Raw genomic sequence first — 26,057 nt, forward strand, 5'->3', positions numbered from 1 at the left:
TACAATTACCTACATGGGGAACAAATATTTAGTAATGGGCTCTTCACTTCAGCAGAGAAAGATAACATGATCCACTGGCTGGATGTTGAAACTAGACAAATTTAGACTGGAAATAAAGTGTGATTTTTCTGGGGGGTGGAGTGGGGAGAGGACTGAAAAATTGTCAGGAGATAGAGGATTTACCAAAACCCTTTGTAAGTTGTTCCAATTGTTAATTGTACTCTGTCAAGATAGAATTCTAGGAATTGTTGGGGGAAGTTCTGTGGCCTGTGTTGTGCAGTAGGCCAGACTGTATAGCTACAGTGGACCCTTTTCACTGTGGAATCTATGAATATGTATAGTTTGCTAAAATATATCATGCAAATTAGCTGAGAGTGGATATCAGTACGATTTGAAAATCTTTCTTTTAGAAGTGTATTAGTTGATATTTTATGATTGTAATGAATCTGCAGATGACACCTAAAGCTGATGTCCTAATCAGTCATGACCATTAAAAATATCCTTATACTTTTAAAGCATTAAATAGTGTTGTTGACATGTTCAGAATACTTTGAAACCAATTAATTCCATTTTACTGTAACTTAACCATCCTATTTTAGTTTATAGGAAACCCTTTGCATTCGTGGTAGATTCATTCATGAATGTACAGCGAATGACAAAATTCTCAAGTACTGGAGCTGCAGCCCCTGAACTCACTGCAAGGGGCCAGGAGCCACGCTGCTCCCAGGCTGGGACAGGAGATCTGCAAATATGCGGAATAGTAAATAACGATTCTGCAAACTGTGAGGATCTCTTGTATTCCAAAGCTTTAAAATGCAGATAACCTGTATGGCCTTGGGCAAATCACTTATCAAAGTCAGGATTAAAATGTAAAATGGAATAGGATTTCTGGTTGCTAACCTGCAAGTTGGTATTTATAACACTGAGGCCATGTCTATGCTACCCCTTTGGTCATCAAAACCTATTGTTACTCCGGTGTCTGAAAAAACACACCCCTGAGCAACATAAGTTTTGCTGACATAAGTGGCAGTAGTGAAGGTAGTCTTATGTGAATGGGAGAGTTCGTTTTACTTGGCATAGAGTGGCTACAGGAGCTGTACAGTGGTACAGCTGCTCTTCTGTAAGCTCACTAAGAGTAGACATAACCTAAAATATACCACTTTTGAAAGTGAAAACTTTGTGTCCTACTTAATTTCCAACTGTTGATTACAATTGTGTTTCTTAATTGCCCCTACAGTTTTAAAACAGATACTGGATTTTTCACTTCCTTACCTAAACTGATGTGTACTTTTACTACATCCTTCTAAGTATTTGTTGCATGTCATCATGCAAGTGAGGAGCTCCTTTACACACTACTGTATTTTGGGGAGTTGTCTTATACTTTTGCTTGTGCACATTATATTTTATGTTTAGGTATGCTACAATGCTCAGGTCTCCTCATACTTGGAGAGGTCCTGCATCATGTGTGACAACTCGAGACTCTTGGTCAAGAAGATGAGTGCAAACAAAAAGAAAAAAAGTTGTTTACAGTAGATTGAGTGCCTCAACTATACAGGATATAGGGAAAATCAAAATGAGAAATACAGGAGTCTGCCAAAAATAGATCCTTAGAACAATTCTATTTTCCTCCTATGTGAGATCACAAACAAACAAGGCTATGGAACTGACCTGTGTGTTCTAGAGTTCCTTGTACGTTTGCTGTCTTTATCTAATAAAGGCCTCATTTTCCAGGACTGAACAAGCTTTGACAATTCCAGCCTGCAAGAAAAGAACAAAGTTGGATCCTTATATGGCAACATAATGGTCAAGTGGCCAGCCCCTCATCTAACCTGATAACTTGACATTGTTCTAATTGTGTGAATAAATCATTCTGAGGCTTTGAGTATTCTGACCAATAAACCATATATGTACCTTCCTACCAAGAACCATATTTAAATATGTTAGCACCTTTTTAGCTAGATATACCTTTCCTGTTCAATGCCTTTTTATAATTAAACACGCTGGTTGGCATTTTAAAACTTGATGCTTCCTAGCAATTCTTATTTTAATGCCTTTTATATTTATTAGTGAACTCTAGTATATCTCAAAAGAATCATGCTAAGCAATATTGTTTTGTTCTAGCTAAATTTCATTGCTTTTTATTTAGATGATAACACATGTTAAAATAATCTCTGAGCTAATTTTTAAATTTCTTTCCAGACGAAGAAGGAAGTCAGGATGAGTCTTTAGAATCAAAGGTAAGCAATAAGTCTCTTCTTAAGGGCATCTTCTTATCTGTAGCTTCTGTATCTGAAGCCCAAGCTGCAGTCCCTTTTCCCTCCCTAACTCAGGTGCCAGGGCTTGGGCTCCAACCTTCTTCCCCAATGGTCATGGATTAACTGTATTGTCAGAAGGTTGGTTGCAGTGCAGTGAAGTTTGAGAGCCCCTGAACTAAAGCCAGAGTCTGAAAATGACAACTCAATAGAATCTGTTTAGAATCATCCATTAACTTGCTGTATGACTGTGATCAGTGTGGTCACAGAGATACTTGTGAGACTGTCACGTGATATGTTGAAAATATCACTGATGCCACTTATCTGTCCTTTGGGGTGCACCACCACCTATTCCTGCTGAGTCAAACCCTCTGCTCTCCTCCAGCATTGGTACAGAGTTGGGGTCATAGCCCTATTCAGAGTAATGCAGACACTTAGATCACCTCAGTTCTGGAAAGGCTCAGTCAAGGGGACTTGTCACAGCATCCAGGTGCACAGCCCCAATAGGACCAGAACCCCAGACAAATCCATCTTACTCTGTATGAAGTTTTTATAAAGTACAAGCTCATAAAATGTTCACTCCCTTTATCAATGAAAGGGGATATGAACATCTATTCCCCCTCCCAACAATTATTTACACTGGGCTTATTAATAAACAGAAGTGATTTTATTAAATATAACAAGTAGGCTTTAAGTAGTCATAAGAGATAGCAGACAGAGCAGTGTATGTTACTAAACAAAATAAAACATGGCTGCTAAGCCTAGTAAGAAACTTGTTATATGCAATACCTTACCCCTAACAGTAGTTCTAATCTGTCTTTTTTTCCCCCACAATCTGGGAATCCTTTATTGTTTGGCATCCCACCTTTATATAGATTTTGCAAAAGGCAGGAATCCTTTGTATTCAGTTTAAATGTTTACACTCTTGCAGTAGAAAAGAACAATGTCCAACATGTGTCCCAGCCTCAGGTGACCTAAATACATATCCTTGTGGAATCTCTGAGCCCCTCTTATTTGTTATTCATAGGGAAAACAAATCTATTTACAGATCATTATCCTCATAAATGAGTCATCAAGTTTCTGAAATAACCTTACGGTATGTCTACACTAGCCCCCTAGTTCAAACTAGGGAGGCTAATGTAGGCATTGGAAGTTGCAAATGAAGCCTGGGATTTAAATATCCCGGCTTTATTTGCATCTTCCCATCCGGGCGCCATTTTTAAATCCCCTTAGTCTGAGCTAACTGCCCGCGGCTACACGTGGCTGTCAAACGTTAACTCGAACTAAATCCTTAGTTCGAGTTAACTGTTAACACCTCATTCCATGAACTAAGGACTTAGTTCGAGTTAACGTTTGACTGCCGCGTGTAGCCGCGGGCAGTTAGCTCGGACTAAGGGGATTTAAAAATGGCGCCCGGACGGGAAGATGCAAATAAAGCCTGGGATATTTAAATCCCGGGCTTCATATGCAACTTCGAATGCCTACATTTGCCTCCCTAGTTCAAACTAGGGGGCTAGTGTAGTCATACACTTACTGTCCTTCACTTACCATGTCTTGTTTAGTAAAATAGGTTTATACTTCATATTTCTCATTTCAAATATAGGAATGATACTTGCGCACAAATTATGCATATTCATATCTTTAATCATATTTCCATAAAGAATATGAAATGCGTCACAATGATGTTGGTTGAGTGTCTTAACGTCTCTTAGCTTCAGCTCACCTCTTTTTGGAAGAAGAAAAAAAGAACATTTGTTATACTTCATGTGTTTAGGGTTTGATTAAGTAATATTAATACTTAATTTAGTATTTAGCTCTATTAAAGTGTTAAGTATTAATCATTACAAATATAGTATATGTGGAATAACATTGGTGAGCTGGTTAGTGCTGAGGTAAGATCTTTTTTCTTAATAGTGCACTTTTGTAGCATCTTTCATCAAAGTGCTTTTATAAACACAAATCTAGCTTTACAGTATACCAGTGAGGCAGGTGATGTAACTGCAGCAGGGAGACCAGGTAGGGTGGGGTTTTTTTCTCCACGTCTTTCTTTTTTCATTATTTGGCTATATTAGCGCTAAACCACATGAGTCTTCAATTATTGTTCTTTGCTCTAAATGGTAGATAATTTGCATTCTAATTTTCTACTAATTGGGAGATTTTCAGAGATAGGAATCAGGATTTATGGTCAGAGGTTGATAGACTTGAAACTTTGTTGGGAGCGCTAACATTACAATATTGATAGGGCAACTGATGTCCCTTACATTTAATTGAAAACTTTGTAACAGAAAAGCCTATTACAGTTCAGATTGAATACCTCAAATGGAGTCAAGAACTGGTGGTGGAAGACAGAAAAACATAGGAAAAACTTTACTCTTCTAAGGAGAAATTTCAGTTTATTTAGCTGTTTGACATTAGGATAAAGGATTTCCCTTTAGAGAGCCTTATAAAGTCAGCTCTCCAATAAACACCTGGGTCCAATATCTCCAAATTTGACTATCCTGTGTCACTTTTTTCTCTTAAGTACAAAGGGAACTAGTCTCCTTTTCTGCTATAGTTCCAAGACTTTAATTAAGTGCCTTAGCTTCAAACAGGTCATTTGTTCTGAATCAGCACAAATGAAACTCCATTTTTCAGACAAGCTGAAGTGATATACACACAGTCGGAATGAATGAAGAGCAACCAATTTTGTGTGTGAGTTTGAGATATTGCCATTGTAGAAAGAGTTTTTCTTAAGAATTAAAGGGGAAGTGGATCATTCAACACATTTATTTTAAGCTCAGGAGTCAGAATTTGCATAACAAGTTCAGTTTCTTGGTAGACATAATTAAAAAGGGGGTAAAAATTAAATAGTAGTACAGGTTGAATGTCTCTAATCCGACACTCTCTGGTCTGGCAGCATCCATGATCCATCATGATTTTAGGTAGCCATATATCCACTTATCATGGGTGTGACAAATTTTCCTGCTGTCCCATAAGTTTTGTTTACAGCCACCAGTCCTGGTTCTAGGCATTCTTTGCTGACATTTAGGAGTAAATTAGAGCTAAATAATTTCTAAGAGCCCAACAAGCAATTGAAGTATTGGTAATGCTGCTAGACAATACTGACCTCCTGTGGTCTAGCAAAATCTCTAGTTTGGCTCTGGCTAGGTCCCAGGTGTGCTGGACTAGAAAGGTCCAGCCTGTAGTCAGTGAGAGTACTAGTCTTCTAAATTCTGCTCTCTTCTTCTCTAGACTTCCTTGCCTTCAGAAGAAAAGGTGGGGGACCACTCCACAGGAACCCATGTTGTAGCAGGTCAGATCTTTCTTGAGTCCGAAGACTCAGATTCTCATACTGAAGATGAAGAGAGCTTTAGGAACCAAGAAGAGGAGAAAGAGAGCGTGTTGGAGGAGTTTAACTCTCTTGAAATGTCAAACCTATTAAATAAGAATTTGGAAGACGTAGAAATACAGAAACCAGGTAACTTTGCTTGAATTCTGCCGGTTTCATGAATCAACAGAAGCAAAATGGATCTGGAAAAGTTTGGGAGATTAGTGGGATCCAGGAATAATCTTCATTTGTCTCTATTGTGTAATTAAATAGTGGTGTTAAGAATGTAATGATTATTGCAGCCTTAATTTTCTCTATCATAATGTTGGCTGATCATTTCAAAATAAATAATCCTGAAAATCTAGATCTTCTACTTTAGATGCTTTTTAAAATGTTTTCCACCTTATCTCTAACAATTCTTTTCATATACCTTTTCACAAATGCAGATTAGAGGGGTGATAGGAAGCAGCAATTTTGGAGAATTATCTCCAATAACATCTGCTAATCTCCACCAGCACTATGCGCTTTAAAAAAAAAAAGGTAGCTTCCTATAAAACATCGGTAGTCTTGCTAATACAAAATGTTGTACATTCTTTTTGAACACTTGCATATGTTGCTGTAGATGAGCATGACATGTTACAAAGATGAAAGGCATTAATAAAGTGAAAAACAATACATTTTTAGTAGTATGAGCAATTGTTGTTAGTCTTCAGATTCAAGCATCATGCTTCATCAGCCAGGTCCCTGAATTGAAGGTGAAGTTTTATTATTTTATTTATTTAAAATATTTTTACCCTACCTCTCTATATTTAAAATATTCTTTAATAAAGATGCTTTTATCTTTCCATCATAATGCCATGAAAAAGTTTTGTCTACACATTGTTCAAATATGAGGATTTAAGGAAACTATAAAAATGCTTAAACTGCTCCCCTGGACCATTCCCTACTATAGCAAGACAAGTGAATCCCAGACTAGACTATGTGCAGCTACTTCGGTTGTCCCCTAAGTAAATACGTTTGTTAGCCCATATGTGATATGTTAATATTTATAAGTTTATAAATCACTTCATCTTATACTTGCCTCTCATGCAAACGTAGTGCTATTATAGGAGTAAAATAGAGCCACAATCACAGTGTATGAATTGTGTAGCATCTTGCATTGTTTTGAATGTTAGTGAAAATACTGTGGGAGAAACAACCATTATGCCTGCATTTAAAATAAAAACAGGATGGGTGGGAGAAGGAAATTGGATATGGTTATCTTAATGTTTGACTACTAATATCGTAGCTATACCGTAAGGTAAGAGCGAGGTTGTAGTAAACTAATGTCACCATCTAGAAGAGCACTGCATGATTTGCTTGGTGTGTTTATTTGCCTTCCTTTGAAGCATCCGGTATTTTCCACTGCTAGAGACAAGGAACCGGACTTGATGGAAAACCAGTAGTTTGATTTGATATGGCAAATCCTATATTCTTTAAATTCTAGTCATGGCCTGTAAAAAGCTGTTGAGTTTCAAGAAGGTGAGCTGATAAGTGGAGGAGGGGAAATTGTTAATTGCTATTGGTTCATATGAAACCTCATTTGTCTATTTATGCAGCTTTGAGATAGAGAAGTTCTCTACCAAAGTTTCAGTTTTACAGTACATTGACTCAGCAGGTGCAGCCTAAGCTGATTTAGTTTTTTCCTCTTCTCATACTACTATGCCATGTCACTAGTACTTAAATACCTTTCTAAAGTCAGAGACTTTAGAATAGTATTCTGTGAAACTAGGTTAGGGGGATAATGCTAAGTAAATTAAGAGTAAATAAATGTTCTTCCACAGCTTTTTGACTAACATAGGAGTGGGACTTTTTGACTACATGACTAAAAGAGGGAGAAACCAAAAAAGTAACTTTTAAAACTTCCTATTTGTCATGGAAAAAATTGACAGGCCTTCCAAAGCAATAACTGAAATATACAGACAAAATCCAAGGTTTCCGCAGGGCTCATGCACAGGTGCTACATTTGCTGGACACTGTTTGTGGATATTGTTTTATTCAGTACTGGATCAAGTGACAGTTGAATATACACATAGTCAATTTTTATTAAGCAGACTACTCCAGGATTGGCAATTGTTCATGACTGTTGAACTGAGCCCCTGACGATAGTTGTTGGGGTGGCCAATAATTGTGTTCATATTGCCTTCTGAAAAAAAATCATTCTGCCACTAGTTAGAGTGTGTGTAGACTATAGGGTTTTTTCGAAAAAAGTGGCCTTTTTTCGAAAAAACTTCCCCTGCGTCTAGATTGCCGCTGCGTTCTTTCAAAATTAAATCGAAGAACGCAGCGGTTTTTTTTGACCGTGGTAAACCTCATTTTACAAGGAAGAGCGCCTTTTTTCGAAAGTGCTCTTTTGAAAAAAGACATTCTTGAATGCAAACAGGGCTTTTTTGAAAGAGAGCATCCAGTCTGCCTTGGTGTTCTCTTTTGAAAAAGTGGCTCGCTTTTTTGAAAGAAGTGGTTGCAGTCTAGGCACTCTCTTTCGAAAGAAGCTTGTAGTCTAGACATGGCCTTAGTGTGTATCATTGGGCAAGCAACTAACTTGCTCGCACATCATTGTCTTCCCAAAAATGAAATAATTGGAACTCTCAGGCATAGCAGTGTTCCTAATTATTCTGGAAGATGACTTGTATGTAAACAACTTTATTTTTTCCAGTTATTGTTTACATTTCCCCTATAACGTATCTTTAAAATATTATTGAAACAACCAAGCATTCAAAAATTATAGTTGAGCTCAATTTAAAAAAACTCCACAAAATTTAAAGGCTTTTTTAAAAATAGATTTCTAATTTTTTAGCTTTTAGGGGGTCATGTTTTCAAGCTTTTCTGTGTAATTCTGAGAACTGAAAGCTTACTCTTTAACTTGACTTTAAACCAACCTATCTCTTATTCACATGACTCTAGAAATTGGAGCTTAATGAAAATACCAAATTATGAGACTCACAATTAAATTGTGCCAGTTGGCAGTGCTTATAAAATTAGAATCTTTTATGAAAACTATTGAAATGGCATCCATATTTTAAAAAATCCATAAAAATTGAGTGAGATTTAGATCTAAATGTTTCCTGTGAATTTAGAGTATCAAACTGACATTTTGTACAAATTAGTAGATGAGAATCAACACATCAAACTGCCTGTAAACAAATGTGAATCTAACTAGTCTTTATAGAGTGTAGTACAGGAGTAAGTTATATATGGGCGCTGGAGACTAACTTAGATTTTCTGATTCCAGCTTTGATATGTTAAGACTTTTAATAATCTAAAACTGCTTGTTGTAAAGTAAGGATAACCTGAAAATGTGAGACGTATTTGACAAATGTCCCTTTTAATTCATTTCTCTGTAGTGTTGCATAAATAATGAAACTGAGGATTAATGAGTTTGTTTAAATAAAACTCAGAAACCTGGCGTGCTGGGAACAGTCCCCTGTGGTGGTGAACAGTTTGTTTGCTACATACGTACGAGAAAAATCATGGAAGAGATCTCATTCCTGGGTTTCTTTTCAGTTTTGACAGCTATTGGAGGCACTGCAGACAATGAGCCCTGCCACTTCCCCTTCCTGTTCCTGGAGAAGGAGTATGTAGAATGTACAGCTGATGGAAGGGAAGATGGCAGGCTTTGGTGTGCAACAACCTATGATTACAAGAGAGATCAAAAGTGGGGCTTTTGTGAAAGTAAGTAGCCAGATACATTTCTGTTTTCTTTCATTGAAGAATATTTACTGAGATTAATGGTCTCCTTATCACTTGTGGGTAAGTGTTTCCATAAACATAAAGTTTGCACAGTAGGAGTAACGGGAAAAGGAGAGCCACCTTAGTGGTTTAGATTCCTGTTCTTTCAACATCATGTGGTACGCCCATTTCCTCAGCTCATGTAATCTGAAAGTGACCTTAATAGACACAGTTTGAAAGTTACATGGAGAATTCACTGCATGCATCCCCTTGATGTCAGTGGCTTGCTTCACAAATATGACCCTTTGTCTTTTGCAGAAAGGAGGCCAAACGTGTCTCTGAGCAGCGGTTCTCAACCGTTAGTCCGTGGATTGGTGCTGATCCATGAACTGCTTATTTCTGGGGCACAGTATCTGCCAGAGCTGAAGCCGGTTATTGGCAACAGCTCATCTCCAACAGCGGTGGTGGCTTTTTTTTTTTTTTTTTTTTGCTCTGGGACTGAGGCAGTGGCAGGAGGAGGCAGAGCAGGAGGCACCTCCCTCCCCCTACCATTCTCAATAATGGTGGTCCAGCCGGGGCTCCATGCTCTCTACACACCAAGATGTGCTTGGTGAGGGAGGGGGCACAAAGGAGAAGGAAGCATGTGCACTGCCAATAGCTGCTCCCTCTTCCCACTCAGTAGTAATGGTCACGTTCCCTAGGGGAGCAGCCTTGCTTCCACTTAGGAAGGAACAATCAGTTCTATACATACAAGATGGGAAGCGACTGTCTAGGAAGGAGCATGGCGGAAAGAGATCTAGGGGTCATAGTGGACCACAAGTTGAATATGAGTCAACAGTGTGATGCTGTTGCAAAAAAAGCAAATATGATTCTAGGTTGTATCAACAGGTGTGTTGTAAGCAAAACTCGTGAAGTCATTCTGCCGCTCTACTCTGCGCTCGTTAGGCCTCAGCTGGAGTACAGTGTCTAGTTCTGGGCGCCACATTTCAAGAAAGATGTGGAGAAATTGGAAAGGGTACAGAGAAGAGCGACAAGAATGATTAAAGGTTTAGAGAACATGACCTATGAAGCCAGGCTTCATGAACTGGGCTTGTTTAGTTTGGAAAAAAGAAGATTAAGGGGGGACATGATAGCGGTTTTCAAATATCTAAAAGGGTGTCACAAGGAGGAAGGAGAAAATTTGTTCCTCTTGGTTTCTGAGGACAGGACAAGGAGTAATGAGCTTAAAGTGCAGCAGGGGAGGTTTAGATTGGACATTAGGAAAAAATTCCTAACTGTCAGGGTGGTCAAATATTGGAATAAATTGCCAAGGGAGGTGGTGGAATCTCCCTCTCTGGAGATATTTAAGAACAGGTTAGATAGACATCTGTCAGGGATGGTGTAGACGGAGCTTGGTCCTGCCTTGAGGGCGGGGGACTGGACTCGATGACCTCTTGAGGTCCCTTCCAGTCCTATTATTCTATGATTCTATGAGTGCGGTGGAGGCAAAGGGGTGTTGGGTGATGGCGTGTGGTGTCATGGGGCAAGAGGATGTTGGCTTGGGCTTTAGGGGTCAGAGGTTAAATGGTCAAAGGGTATGGGGCATAGTGGTGTGGGTCAAAGGGTGTTAGGCACTGGGAAGAAAGGGACTGGGTTGGGCCTTCGTCGACAGGTAACATTTTGTTTACATATTCATTATTTGCATAATAAATATGCAAATAAAACTATGCCATTCCACCAAAAGTTTGTGAATGGGTTTATTGGTCTGTGGTATAAAAAAGGCTGGGAACCACTGTCTCTGAGAATGTTTTATCTCTTTCATCCCCACCTTCCAAAAGGATGATTTTGAGGAGCCTGGTGATAGCAAAAAATAAATGAAAGAATAGGCACAAAAATGGTTGCTATAAAAAAACCCTACAGCCCGTTGAGACAGTTTTCTCCCTCACTGCCTGCACAGCCTCTATATCGTGGCCAGCATTAACAAGATCATGTGGCCAAAGAAGAATCTGCCATGAAGAGATGCAGAAACAGACAGTTTTTAAGACAACAACCTCTTCCATTTGATTTAAACCACTTTTCTCTTTTCTTTTTTTAGCTGAAGAGCAGTCTAATAAAAGAAGACAGATGCAAGAAGCAGAGGATGTTTACCAGACTGGGATGAAAATCCTTAATGAGAGCAGTAAAAAGGCACAGAAGAAAGAGTAAGTCCATGCTTGAACATTAACATAGGTCATTCTTGGGAGAAACAGTTGACTTGTTTTGGTATGATGGCTTGTAACCAGAACACAGCTTAATGAGATGGTGGGTTTTAGACTTAAATAATACTAGAAGTTATATGGGCTATATAAAATTAAATCAGTTATGTAGTATGGAAAATAAATGGTAATTGAAGAATTTTCACAGTAGCGGAAACTCATGACTGCTTTCTTTGAGTATATCCATAAAAAGTAGCCAGACCTTTTCTTGCATAGCAAGTGTGCAGATGAATTTGTTCATTGTGCTGCTAAGCAATGCAATTCTCTACTTAAGCACAACCATTGATTTTTTTTTTTTCCCCCTCTAGCAATGTAACAAGAGCAAGGCAGGAATCTTTTTCCCACAAATGTTCAAGATTTTAAAAATATACATCCTATAGCTGGCCAAACAACCTTTTGCAATCTTTCACAAAAAATGAGACCTACCTCCCAACAACCCAAATAGCCAATATTCTGGTGGTTAATGTGCTCACATGAGATGAGAGACCCAGGTCTCAGTTCATGCTCTGTCTGATGAGTGCTTAGCCTCAATGAAACAACAGACAAGTGGTTAATATGGTTCCATTAAAAGTTTTCTGACAAGCTAGCTTTTTTTAGTTAAAAACAAAATGTCAAAAATGTCTTGACCCTCTCTATACCTAACCTATACTGAGAGAAGGAATTGTAGACTTTTTTGTTGTCGTTGTAACATGGTACCTACTTTAGCTGCAGAAAGGAATATCTTCAAACAGCCTCGGCAGGATAAAACTGCCAGGATATGAATTCTAAAAAACTCGTATCTGGCTTTATTGACATTTGAGATATCCAGTGCCTATTTGGCACACTTTACTCTCCTCAAATCTTTTTCTTTCTCACTTCTTTAAGGATTAGTTTAAGAAGATTCAGTAGGACCTTCTCTCCTGTTGCTTAGTTACCATGCAAGCACTATATATAATTGCAAAATATTGATTATGTTCTCTGCTCTAGTTAGTTAACTCATTTACTACAATTTAATTTTTATATCATAAATGGATAAATGCAGAAGAGGAAACCAGGAAGAGCAAGGATGAGATGTAACTCTTGTTCTGCTCAGTCTGGTTTCTTTGTGCTCCATCAGTCTAATAAGTCCAGTTGGCTTTTCAGTTCTATTCATGACCATTTCTCCTTCAGCAGCAATATCATGTAGTTCTGATTAACTGTAAATATTCTAAATTATGTGTGTTACAGTAGCATCTAGAGACAACATTTTGAGATCAGAGCCTCTTCTTCTAAAGCCTTCTAAAAGACACAGTAAGAGACACAGACCCTTCCTCATAAGTTTAGTATGGGCAAGACAGACATTCCTACTTTACACAGGGGAACTGAGGCACAAGAAGCTAAGGTAGTCTACACAGCAGCGTTATTTTGGAATAATTGATATTTCAAAATAACATAGTGTGTGTCAAAACAGAGAGCCATTTCAAAATAATGTCAAGATGGCAGACTTCTTACCCCCTACTCCTGTAACTCTCTTTTCACGAGGAGTAAGGGAAGTCGAAGGAAGTTGGTCCTTCATTCAACTTCCTTCTGTGTAGACAGCACCAAAATCCGAATTAAGCTATTTTGACTTCAGCTATGCAATTGACGTAGCTGAAGTTTGTGTGTTTGTTTGTTTAAAACACTTTTACCCAGCCTCTCTATTTAAAATAGTCGAGGTGGCTTAGAAAATTTTTTAAAACATAATAAATAAATGTACATAAAGTAAAATACAAGACTTCCAAAGTGGGGAGAACATAAAATCTGCTAAAACACCTCAAGAGGAGGGACACACAGAGACCTAAACACCAATAAAAGCACAGGTAAAAGTGTGGCCTTGGCCGGGCACTGAAACAATGCCAGCGCTGGTGCCAGGCAAATGTCCCAGGGGAGAGAATTCCATAGCCTGGGGGCAAAGGCTGAGACGGCCCTGTTCCACGTAGATGACAACCTTATCTCCATAAGTGAAGGAACACGGAGCAGAGCCTCCCCAGCAGACCTCAATCCCAGGGCAGGTTTGTATAGGAGGAGGCAGTCCTTCAGATACCCTGGTCCCAACCCATTTAGGAATTTGTGTCAAAACCAAGACCTTGAATTGTGCTCGGAAACATACCAGAAGTGAACGCAGCTACTGGAGCACCAGCATATGTGTTCCATATAACAAGTACTAGTTAAAACTCAAGCAGCCGCATTCTCGACCAGTTGAAGCTTCCAAAGGCTCTTCAAAGGCAGCCCCACGTAGAGCACATTACAATAATCCAATCGGGATGTGACAAGAGCATGAATCACTGTAGCCAAGTTAGTATCTTAATTTGACTTTTGCCCTGCTGTGTAGATGTGCCCTTCATGATTTATCAAGGTCATACAGGAAATCATTGAAAAAGCTAGGAATTGGACTCTGAAAATCTGGTTCCAGCCTAATATCTTAGGGTGTGTCTAGACTACATGCCTCCCTCGACGGAGGCATGTAGATTAGCCAGATCGGAAGAGGGAAATGAAGCCGCGATTAAAATAATCGCGGCTTCATTTAAATTTAAATGGCTGCCCCGATCTGCCGATCAGCTGTTTGTCGGCAGATCGGGGGAGTCTGGACGCGATGCCCCGACAAAGAAGCCTTTCTTCATCGACACAGGTAAGCCTCGTGAAACCAGGTTTACCTGTGTCGATGAAGAAAGGCTTCTTTGTCGGGGCATCGCGTCCAGACTCCCCCGATCTGCCGACAAACAGCTGATCGGCAGATCGGGGCAGCCATTTAAATTTAAATGAAGCCGCGATTATTTTAATCGCGGCTTCATTTCCCTCTTCCGATCTGGCTAATCTACATGCCTCCGTCGAAGGAGGCATGTAGTCTAGACACACCCTTAGTTGCAAGATCATCCTATCTTTTTTGTGCTTTAAATATTCCAGGAATTAGTAACTGCGGTCTTTTAGTTTCAAGTCACTGTATTCACCTTTCCAAAGATATGAAATATAAAACTACAGGAGAGTTGTGAGAGAAATCATCATGAAGCATAAAAACTTGTTTGCAGAAGAAAAAGGAAAAAGTCCAAAGAATAGTAGGGTAAATGGAAAGCAAACAAATAGGGGAAAAAAAGGAGGAAGTGAGACAATTTCATTTAAAACCCTTGAGGATACAGGCAGTCCCCGGGTTACGTACAAGATAGGGACTGTAGGTTTGTTCTTAAGTTGAATTTGTATGTAAGTCGGAACTGGTACATATTGTAGGGGAAACTCTAGCCAAACATTTCTCCAGAGCTCAGTTTTATTCTCCCACACCTCACTTCTCTCAGTCCTTTATTCTCAAGCTGAGGTGTCTGCTGAGAAAAGCCGCTTTGCGTCTCCCTGGTCTGCTGGGGGGGGGGCACTAGCTTCACGTCTCCCTGGTCTGCTGGGGGGAAGCAGCTAGTGCTGGGTTGCCTCCCCCCGTTTGTAAGTAGGGATCTGATGTAAGTCGGATCCATGTAACCCGGGGACTGCCTGTAGTTTAAACCAGGGGTAGGCAAAAGGCCTCCACAGGCCAGATCCGGCCCACCAAGCATGTTGATCTGGCCCACAGAGGTCTGCCTGGTGGTGAAGGGAATAAGGGCCTGAGGGTGGAGGGAAGCACACAAAGTCTCTTCCTGCCATGCCCCTGCCCTGTAAGGAGCACATGGTGTTTAGAAGCACGGCATGTTCCTTGCAGGATGGGGGTAGGACAGGAGGAGACTTTGTGCGCACTCCTCGTCCCCAAGCCCTGATTGGCCTGGGAGTGGGGGGGGAGCATGCAATGTTTCCTCCCACCCTGCAAGGGGCTCAGCACTCAGTCAACCACCAGCTGCTGCTCAGCTGGCAGGTGACTAACTGCAGTGCTCCTTTGCAGGGTGGGGGCAGACTTTGCCTGCTCCTCCCACCCCCAGGTCCTGATTGACCTGGGAGGGGGCACAGGAGAGCTGGCGGTTCTCTCTTGGGGAAGTGGGAGCAAAGACTTTACACGCTTCCCCATTTAAGGACCAGTCAGGGTCTGCGGGGGGTGGGGGGAATGCAGGGAAGTGTCCTTTCCATCTGAGGCCATGCTCCTTCCAGGGCGGCCCTGGCCACTTCAAAAATTTCTGAGGTGGCCCCCGGTCAAAAATTATTGCCCATCCCTGGCTTTAACAGATGAAAGTACAGGCAGTCCCCGACTTACGCGGATCCGACTTACGTCAGATCCGCACATACGAACGGGGCTTTCTCGCCCCGGAGGTCGAGGTAGCGGATTGCTACCTGCGAGGTCCGGGGCGAGAAAGCCCCGTTCGTAAGCTGCTCTGGTGCCCCTGGTCTGCTGGAGACCGTCTCCAGCAGACCAGGGGCACTGGGCAGGTTCCTGCGCTTCTGAGGCTTTGCCAGAGCAAAGCCTCAGAAGCATGGGCAACCGCCGCTGCTGCCGCTTCAGTCCCGGTGCCTGTGGTCTGCTGGGGACGGTCCCCAGCAGACCACAGGCACCCGGACTGAAGTGGCAGCCATGGAGGGGTCCCGCGCCTCTGAGACTTTGCCAGAGCAAAGCCTCAGGTGCGGCACCCCGCTGCCGCTGCGGCTCTGCTCCCCGTGTCCCTGGTCTGCTGGGGGGGGGGGGGGGCGGGTGCGGCTAGTGTGCCCCCCCCCCCCAGCAGACGAGGCTTTTGTTTTGGACCCTGGAGCAGAGCAGCTGGGGCACTGCCGATTGGTCCTGCAGCGCCGCTCTGGGCACTACTGGACCAACCCGGCAGCACCCCAGCTGCTCTGCCCCAGGTCCTGATTCAGCCGCTCCTGGTCAGTTTCAGCAGTGGCTGAATCAGGACGCCTGGGGCAGAGCTGCTGGGGTGCTGCTGAGTTGGTCCAGTAGCGCCGGGAGCTGTGCTACTGGAGCAACCCAGCAGCACCCCAGCTGCTCTGCCCCAGGCGTCCCCAAGTCAGCCGCTGCTGAAACTGACCAGCGCTGACTACAGGAAGCCGGAGGCAGAGTTGCTCTGCCCCAGGCTTCCTGGAATCAGCGCTGATCAGTTTCAGCAGCAGCTGACTTGGGGAAGCTTGGGGTTCTTAAGTTGAATCTGTATGTAAGTCAGAACTGGCAGTCAGTTTCAGCAGCTGCTGAATCTGGACGCCAGTTCCGACTTACATACAGATTCAACTTAAGAACAAACCTACAGTCCCTATCTTGTACGTAACCCGGGGACTGCCTGTACACAAAACAATTTTTGTTATACATTAAGCTGTTTAAATGGTATGCTGTCAGGTCACAGTGAAGAGACAATTGATATTTCAACCATGGACGTTGTAAAATCAGCAAAACTAATTTAGCTAAAAGGCCTTTCATCAAAATCTTCTCATGGTTAATCTGGCCACTTCTTTACAACAGCAGCAACCAATACCGTACTCATCTCAAACCAGTATTTGTATGGAAGCTATTGGTACTTTTAGTTTTAATTAATGTAACACATAGTTGAAATAAGTCAAATTCTGTGGCGTCCAACACACATGTGGCTATTTGGCCCGTTGAGTGTGGCTCTTTGGCTTGAACAATGTGGATACTTGGCCGGTTGAGTGTGGTTAGTTCGCTATAGCTGTAGCCACTACAGTGGCTATTGCTTCAGGACTTGTTGGACACCATGGCTCTAACTGATGCTCTCTTCCTTCTCCTATGAAACCACTAAAAAGCAGTGGTGATACACTAAAAAGCTCTGGTGAAACTCTTAAAAAGGCTTGTGAATGATATTAAATTATATATATTATATTAGCAATGTATGTGGAGAATTGTGGTGATTTAATTATGAAGTTTTGAATGTTACACCATGTTCAAAAAGGAAAATGCCCACAAATTAAATAGTGATGGATACATAATGTCAATTAGGACAGAGTGAAGAGAGTGAAAATTTTCTCTTATGTCTTTTAGCTTTCCTGATCATCTTCTTTGGCTTGTTTAAAGGTGACTAAATCTTTAATTACATTCTTTTTTAAGAGCATATCAGTATCTTCTGAAAGCAGCTGACATGAACCATACTAAGGCAATGGAGAAGGTGTCTTATGCTCTGTTGTTTGGGGATTATCTGAAGCAAAACATCCAGTCTGCTAAAGAGCTGTTTGAGAAACTGACTGAGGAAGGATCTCCTAAAGGGCAAACGGTATGTATGCTCTAAAATAGTAGTCCCCAAACTATGAGAAATGACTGCCTAGAGGAATACAGAGGTGTGATTAGGAAGTGTGAGGGGGGAATGAAGCAGAGCCCAGGCCACCCGGCCCCACTCTCCCCGTACCCCACCCGTGGCTCCACTCTTGGCTGCAGCTCCTGGCATGAGCATATTACAGTAGTGATGATAAAGTTTGGGGGTCACAGCTCTATAGAGAGCTGTGTTAACCATTGGTTTTATTAGCTTCAGCAATGGCCAAGGACTGGTTTGGCCATGAAGACTGATCTCCCTTCTCACTTCTAGAATGGGATGAGAAACGTTGATGGAAGAAGCTGGCCCTACTTTTCCTTGGGCTACATCTATTCTGTGGATAAATAGGACTTATGTCTCTTGGGCTGCAATCCATAACCTTTTTTGCTCCATAATAGATCAATCAATCTAATATCTAGAACTGATCTTTTGACTCTAAGACATTTAGAAGAAAATAGATTTTTTTTTCTGTGTGTAAGTATCAAGGTCTGGTCTTCTCATCAATTTAATTATGTGCTTGGGTGTAGATCAGAAAGATGTAGGTTAGTAGAATGTGAAGATTTGAGTCGACACATTTCTTTTAAACTTCCGAGACAATAACCAGGTGCTATTTGTTTGGCTATGGAATTTACGTAAAGATAACTCCTGATCGTTATGTCTCTTTCAAGGATAAAGTCCATTGGGAATTTAACAACTGTTGGATTAAACATAATTGCTGTTTTAGTCACAAACATATATGTTTTAAACATTCTAGCATTTTGGACTTCTGATTTTAAAGGCTGTAGGTATCAACATAGAGTTTTTGTTAAATATTTGCTAGGGATGTTAAAATGTTTAATTTTGTAAATGTGTTTAACCACTGTAAATTTCAGTGGTTACACATTTACACGCAGAAGAGCAGGTAGAAGCCAGCTTTTAAGCAGCTCCCTGCAAGCACCTGATCTCGCCACCCCCTTCCCTCCCCTGCTATCTCTGTGGGAGGTGCGGTGGGGGGAACCTGCATACAGCTGACTCCCCACACATACTGGCTCTGCCTGTCTCTCCTCTCCCCTCTCCCCCCTGCTGCTGTTGTACTTAAAAGAAGTACTCGGGATCTTTTTCAGAGGGATAAGGCAACACGCCACATTTATTGAACACACATAGAATAATCAATACTTATCATATATATATGATATATAATGTCACTCATGCACTCACACACACAAGCACACTCCATCTTGCTGTTGTTACCAACTAGTTGCTCCCCTTAACTTCACTGGCCAGGTGAGTACGATGGGGGAGGAGTGGAGCCGGGCTTCTGCCGATCCGGATCGATGCTCCGATGGTGACAAGACAAAACCCGGGGTCCTCTGCAAGACACCTCACTTTTATAGCAGCATCCCTCTTATGCAAATCTATCCCAGATTCAAAATCTGGGTCTGTGTCCATTGGTCCTTTGTGCTGCTTCTCTCTTGGTGTTGTCCCAATGCTGTTCAGAGAGGATGTTTTCCAAAGAAGGTGCTTGCTTCTAATCCCCAAGGCGGTCAATATGTCTGCTCTTCTTTCTTGAGTCCACTTGACAAATTTTATTATTTGTACTTGGGTCTGGCTTCTACCCTCTCTTCAACTGTTGTAGCTGTCTGGAGGTGCTTGGCTTCCACGTCTTACTCATTCACACCTCATTCATTCAACAGGGCAATTGATTACAGAGTGGGGGGAAGATCTTATTCTACTCCTAGCAAAAAGTCATTTTTACCACTTTAACTATATACTCAGTTTTCTACAAGTTTTCTATATAGGGTTCTAATACAAAGTTACAAGGTTATATGGTTTCAGGTTCTAATACAAAGTTACAAGGTTAGATGGAGAGGCACAATGCCAAGTCATATGAATTAATATACTTAATACATAGATTTATCTACATTGTTTCTGTATCAGAGGTGGCGGGGAGGGGCAGGTGGCTCCGCAAGAGCTGGTACTCATGAGGAGCCAGTTTAAAAGCCTTCTCCATGTGCACTGGCTCCTGTCTGCCCTCCCACCACGCCACCCTCTTCTGCCTATGTGAGAGGCTGCAGCTCAGCAGTGGTTCCCCAGTAGCTGGCACCCACAGGGAGCCAGCTTAAAAACCGATTTTCCCGGACATACTAGCTCTTGCCTGCCTCCTCCCCTGCTACATCTGAACGGGGGACTGTGTGTCATTTAAGATTAACCAGTGAGCTCAGGCTCATCAGTTGATTGTGTATATGGCTACACTTTCACGTCCCTAATATTTGCATATACGGTTTCTACAAGGTACAGATAACTGTTTCTAAAGAAAGCCTCGTCCTGCTCTCCCTTCATTTTTCTTGTTTCCTGTATGCACTTCTCTATTTCCTCACACACACCTGATTGTCATTGAAGCACTCAATAGGAGGTTGAACAATATTTTTTGTAGTTTTTGCTAAAATGTCTATCATAATAAATATACAAATGTCCAAAAATGGAATGGAACTCAGCTGTTCCTATAAATATAACCATATACATATATTAACTATAATAAGTGGGATTTCTTTAATTATAAAAGTGCGTATCCTAGTCTAAAGGCATTATACAGGCTAAAGATATAATCAATAATATATTATTTCAAAGAACTCATGCCACATTAAAAGAAATTTTCTTAACCCATTCCATACCTTATTCAGCTCCTCCTTCTGGGAAAAGAATATTCGAGCATGCTGTGAAGTTCATTCTCTTAATATCCATGTTCTGTCATGTTCTGTCCAATGGAGTGATTCAAAGGCTTATTAGCACTGCTGAGGTTTGTTTGTGACTTGTCTAAAGGGTACAACTGATTGTTTTTAATTAGTGCTGTGTCAAGCCCTGGCACAAACACAACAGGTTTTTCAGAGTCAGTTGTCAGGCTCACTGAATTTGGTATCAATGTGATTTGCAGCTCTGTGAAAATCTTGAGCAAATCTCAAGCAATCTCTCCGTGTCTATTATGATGCAGGGCTACTGTGTACTAGAAATACCAGCAGGAACACTTTGTACAAGAAGCCCTTGCTATTTGCAGTTATGTTGTTCACCATTTCATATATTCATGGTGCTCTATGTCACACCAGCCCATGCACATGATGCAGTATGCTGACACTTTTCCAATGCGTTCTATAGTAAAAAAAAAAAAAAAAAAAAAAAAGTACTGTACAGTCACTGAATTGCAGTAATATCAACACACACCTTAAATTATGGCACCAAAAAGAAAAGTGAGTGATACCAATGGTGGTCAAGGGCTAAAAACAGAAAAGGTAATGACTTTAAGCTTGAAAGTGGAATTATTGGATTAGCTTGCGAATGATGCAGTGCACTCTTGGTAGCTAGAATGTACGGCATTAAAGAATCTACCGTGCGGTATAATAAGAAAACAGAGAAAAACAGTGTTGCTGCAAGTGTACCACTTATGTGAAGGTTTCATGTGTGTGCCGTGATTCCATAATGGAGAAAATGAAAAAGGCAATAAGCATTTGAATAGAATACATGGCACAGAAACAAGCACTTGTGAATGGTCCTGTAATTTGAGAAAAGGCTTTGAGTTTGTGGAAGCATTTTGTGCATCAGGTGGTGACAGGGGTAAATATGACAGTGCAGTTTCATTGATCTCAAGCAAAGGGTAGTTTGAGAATTTTAAAAAGAGCCACAGTTTACATAGTATGAAATTAATGGGGGAATCGGCATCAGCAGACCATAGATCAGTGCAGGATTATTCCCCACAGCTTCTTAAAATTATTCAGTAAAAGGGTTATGTGCCCCAACAAGTTTTCAACACAGACAAAATTGCCTTGTTTTAGAAAAGGATGCCTGCAAAAACATCTTTCCAAGGAGGAAAGGACAGCTTTGGGCTTCCAGGTAGCAAAGAACAGGCTAACCCTTGTCTTCTGCGTTAATGCTGTGGGAGACTGCATGATGAACCCTATGGTGCTGTACCGCACATTAAACCTCAAGGCAGTAAAGGTAAAGAATAAGCACAGCCAGCTGGCTTTTTGGAGGTCAAATAAGGGTCTGGGTCATGGTTGATTTATTTTTAGACTGATATTCCACAACTGTTTCGTCCATGAAGTAGAAAATACCTAGGATTCAAAGGGCTTTCCTTAAAGTGCTACTCATCTTGGACAATGCACCAGGGTACCCACAAACCAGTCTGCAGTTTGCCCTTTCTAACATTGGAAGTGGTTTTCCTGCCACCCTATACAACTTCTTTCATCCAGCCTCTTGACCAGTGTGTGATTTTATTTATTTATTTATTTATTTATTTATTTATTTATTTTACCTCCAGAATGGCGAGGGCTTCCTGTATCTTTTTTTCTTTACTAAATACTAACTACAACAAATAATTCTTGAGGGAGAGAGCTAATGGATAAGTCCTTTGTTCACCTAGCAGAATTCATATTGCAGCACAAGTTGAAATTCTCTCGTCCAGCACTCTCTGATCTGTCAACATCCATGGTCCAGCATGATTTTAGTTAGCCAGATGTCCACTTATCTCGGTGTGACTGTTTCCTGTAGTACCATAAAGTTTGTTTCCCGCTAGCAGTCCTGGCTCTCAGTGTTCTGTTCTATTATTTAGCTCTAATTTACCCCTAAATGTCTTCTACGAGCCCAGTAAACAGTGGAAGTGTTGGTAATGTTGCTAGTGCTGGTAATATTGATCTCCCATGATTCAGCAAATTCTCTGTTTCGGCACTGGTCGAGTCCTGAGGGTGCCGTATTAGAGAGGTTAAACTTGTACCATCACTATCATACAGTAAGCCTATTTGATCTCTTTAGATGAATCTACACTAGAGGTTAAGAGGAACTACATATTAGTCTTCATTCCAGGGCATAAATGTTTGATTATGGTTACAAATGTCTATGGATTAGTATTTATAATACTTGTTGGCTATCAATTAACTGTAATTAAAAACTGTACTATAAATAAATTTTCTGAAATCCTCTCTCCAGAAGTTCAGGCAGTGAAGTCCGGATCTAAGGTTGATGCATATTCACTGCTTCTTCATAGCAATATCAGTTTCTGAAATGTGGCCAGTCCCATTTACTGTTGTTTTAAACATTTCCCCTTTTGTTCATAATTTACAAAACTGATCCTAAAACTTCCAAATATTTATTGACTTATATTTTTAATTTTAGGCTCTTGGATTTCTCTATGCATCTGGTCTCGGTGTCAATTCCAGTCAAGCTAAGGTAACTCTGTAAAATCTTTACTTGTGCATTTATTTCTCTTCAGATGCAAATGGTTAACTATCTTCTGTTCTTATTTTAGGCTCTGGTTTATTACACTTTTGGAGCTCTTGGAGGAAATCTGATAGCGCATATGATTTTAGTAAGTGAGATTTCATAGCTAATTCACAGAATGAAAGTTAATAGAAATGATCCATTTTCAGTTAGTTTTATATTTTAGGATATGTCTTCACTACAGGACAAGGTCAAAGTAAGATATGCAATTTCAGCTACATTAATTGCATAACTGAAGTAGAGGTACCTTAACATGACTTTTGGTTCTGTCCATGCTGCAGGAAGTTGAAGGGAGAACATTTCACCTTCAACTTTTCTTACTCCTTGTGGAAACAGGACTACTGGCATTAACCAGAGTGCCCCTCTCAGTTCGAATTAGCTATCTTACCTATACTTGCTAATTCGAACTTTGGAAGATCAACTGTGGCAGCTTCAATCTTCTTTGTAGTATAGATACACCCTTAATTATTAAAATCATGAATGATCCTGAAAGTGTAGATGTTCATGATTTAATGTTTAAAAACTGTATCTGGTGTTTCTTATTGACTACTCATGTCAGTACTACTTATTACAGAAACCTTCCATGGAATGTGGAAACCAACACTTAAGACTCAAGTCTCCATTCACAACTATTCTGAATGTATTTATCTGTATGGATTTCAATGAACTTACTCCAGACTTAACTGGGATAAATGAAAGGAGAGTCAGGCCCTTAAAAACGAAACGCTCCTAAACAAGACCTTGTTTTCCCCAACAGAAAGTATAAAACGCAGATGTAGAATATGGTATACAAGATGCAATGCTTTTAAATAGAATGTGTTAACTTGTTGCTCCTGAAGCATCGAAAGTTGTTTAGTTGTTTGATTTAAACATAAATCTCATTGGTTACTCTTGCATTCATTCGTGTTAGAAATAAGAGGTTCATGTCCAGAAATCCTTCTGACCTAGCATTTAACAGTATGTCTAATTTCAAGCACTTCTGCTGCTGTAAAAAGTTGATGAAAGTAGCACAAGTGCATCAGTGAATAAATGGCTGTATAATAATGGATGTTTCTTTTTTTTTTTTTTTTAATCTTTGCAGGGTTACCGATACTGGGGTGGGATAGGAGTCCTTCAGAGTTGTGAATCTGCTCTCACTCACTATCGGCTTGTGGCTAATCATGGTAATTTTTTTTCTTATTTACAAAGGAGCAAGTCTAGAATTACCTACAATAGTTGTCTGGGCACACTTGAAAATATTTAGAATTTTATATTCTTATGTTTCCATTTGTTGAACACGCTGGTAGATTAACCTTCTCCTTCATGAACTTATCTAGTTCTTTTTTGAACTCTGTTACAACATTGACCTTCACAACATCACCAATTAATGCTACATTCTTCCATGTATATCCTTTAATGTTGAACTTTTAATTCCAGAGAATGCCAGTGTACTTTACAAATTGACATTCCTAGGCAAGATTTATAGAAAAACGTAATAGATTTTTCTTATATTTATTTCAAAAGCATACTTTGAATTCTGGAAATTCAGAGTTAATGCTGGTTGTGGAATCTGAACTCTAATTCTACACTGTCTTGCACTGTGCATCCAGGTAAAGCAGAGTCTCAACCAAATTTTCTACACTCCTTTATCACCTACTTATATTACACAAAATCATAGCATAATTAGTTTGTTCTTGAGAACTACTTATGCTAATATACAGCCTTATGTGCCCAGTGCATAGGATTTGATGGATGTTTGATTTCAGTAAAATCAGTCTTTTTGGTGGTGGTGTGCCAATAATGTAGCTCTCCATTGAAAATTGTCTTCAAATGGCTTGCTTTATATGTCATTGTAGATTAAGTTCATATTGCTTTTCTTGTTCTTCTCGTATTCTTGTCAGTGGCTAGCGATATATCTCTGACAGGAGGCACAGTGGTGCAGAGAATTCGCCTGGCAGATGAAGTGGAAAATCCAGGAATGGCCAGTGGGATGCTGGAGGAAGATTTGATTCAGTATTATCAATTTCTAGCAGAGAAAGGAGATGTACAAGCACAGGTACAATCATTGTGACATGATAGTGGGACTCTTCCAGAAGCTGTTGGAGCAGTGGCAGATATGCAAATAATGTGAAGCTCTCAAGACTTGATTGTTCTTTCTCCCAAACTAACATGACTACTAGAGTGGATCAGAAATTTTTTGCTGAAACTTCTTTTGATGGAAAATTGCTTTCTAATTATATGATGATTTTTGTTTTGTTCAAATTTTAAGATTTTTGTTAAGATACAAAACACTCTTGGTTGTCAAACTTAAAAATTCCATCAATAAAAATGAGCATTATTTTTCTGTTTTGGGGTAGGTGCATGTGCTAGGAAATACAATTTCTCCTTTTGATCAACATGCTAATGATTGATTTCCTCACAACCTGAGGAAGAGAGAGCTTTGCAACACCCTAACTCCTCAGGCCAGTTTAGGAGCAGAATTGGCTGTCCTGGAGCGAGCATTGGTCATAAGGACTTATCACTGTGCAGGGCCTTCAGGAGGAGTAAAGGACTGCTGAAAGCCTTTGAGAGACCAGTATTTCCATACTTTGATATCTTATGAGTACAGGCAGTCCCTGGGTTACGTACAAGATAGGGACTGTAGGTTTGTTCTTAAGTTGAATCTGTATGTAAGTCGGAACTGGCATCCAGATTCAGCCGCTGCTGAAACTGACCAGCGACTGACTACAGGAAGCCTGAGGCAAAGTTGCTCTGCCCCGGGCTTCCTGGAATCAGCCACTGATCAGTTGCAACAGGCTGAATCTGGATGCCAGTTCCGACTTACATACAGATTCAACTTAAGAACCCCAGGCGTCCCCAAGTCAGATGCTGCTGAAACTGATCAGTGGCTGATTCCAGGAAGCCCGGGGCAGAGCAACTCTGCCTCGTGCTTCCTGTAGTCAGCGCTGGTCAGTTTCAACCGCTGGCTGACTTGGGGACGCCTGGCGCAGAGCAGCTTGGGTGTTGCTGGGTTGCTCCAGTAGCGCCACTCCTCGGCGCTACTGGACCAACCCAGCAGCACCCAAGCTACTCTGCCCCAGGCATCCTGATTCAGCCGCTGCTGAAACTGACCAGCAGTGGCTGAATCAGGACGCCTGGGGCAGAGCAGCTGGGGTGCTGCCGGGTTGGTCCAGTAGCGCCCAGAGCG

General features: G+C 40.8%; 1 protein-coding gene across 1 annotated transcript in view; it reads left to right on the forward strand.

The window, feature by feature from the left end:
- Positions 1-26,057, forward strand: part of SEL1L (SEL1L adaptor subunit of SYVN1 ubiquitin ligase) — an 83,002-nt gene that overhangs the window by 10,336 nt on the left and 46,609 nt on the right. Inside the window, exons 2-10 of the mRNA XM_075926760.2 lie at positions 2,200-2,237; positions 5,484-5,709; positions 9,103-9,270; positions 11,342-11,447; positions 17,449-17,611; positions 22,787-22,840; positions 22,920-22,979; positions 23,973-24,054; positions 24,772-24,926. Of these exons, the coding sequence (XP_075782875.2) occupies positions 2,200-2,237; positions 5,484-5,709; positions 9,103-9,270; positions 11,342-11,447; positions 17,449-17,611; positions 22,787-22,840; positions 22,920-22,979; positions 23,973-24,054; positions 24,772-24,926 (1,052 nt within the window). The remainder of the gene's footprint in view (positions 1-2,199; positions 2,238-5,483; positions 5,710-9,102; positions 9,271-11,341; positions 11,448-17,448; positions 17,612-22,786; positions 22,841-22,919; positions 22,980-23,972; positions 24,055-24,771; positions 24,927-26,057) is intronic.

Source organism: Pelodiscus sinensis, chromosome 5 (assembly GCF_052426305.1).
Source record: "Pelodiscus sinensis isolate ZL-2025 chromosome 5, ASM5242630v1, whole genome shotgun sequence".
Classification (NCBI taxonomy): domain Eukaryota; kingdom Metazoa; phylum Chordata; order Testudines; family Trionychidae; genus Pelodiscus; species Pelodiscus sinensis.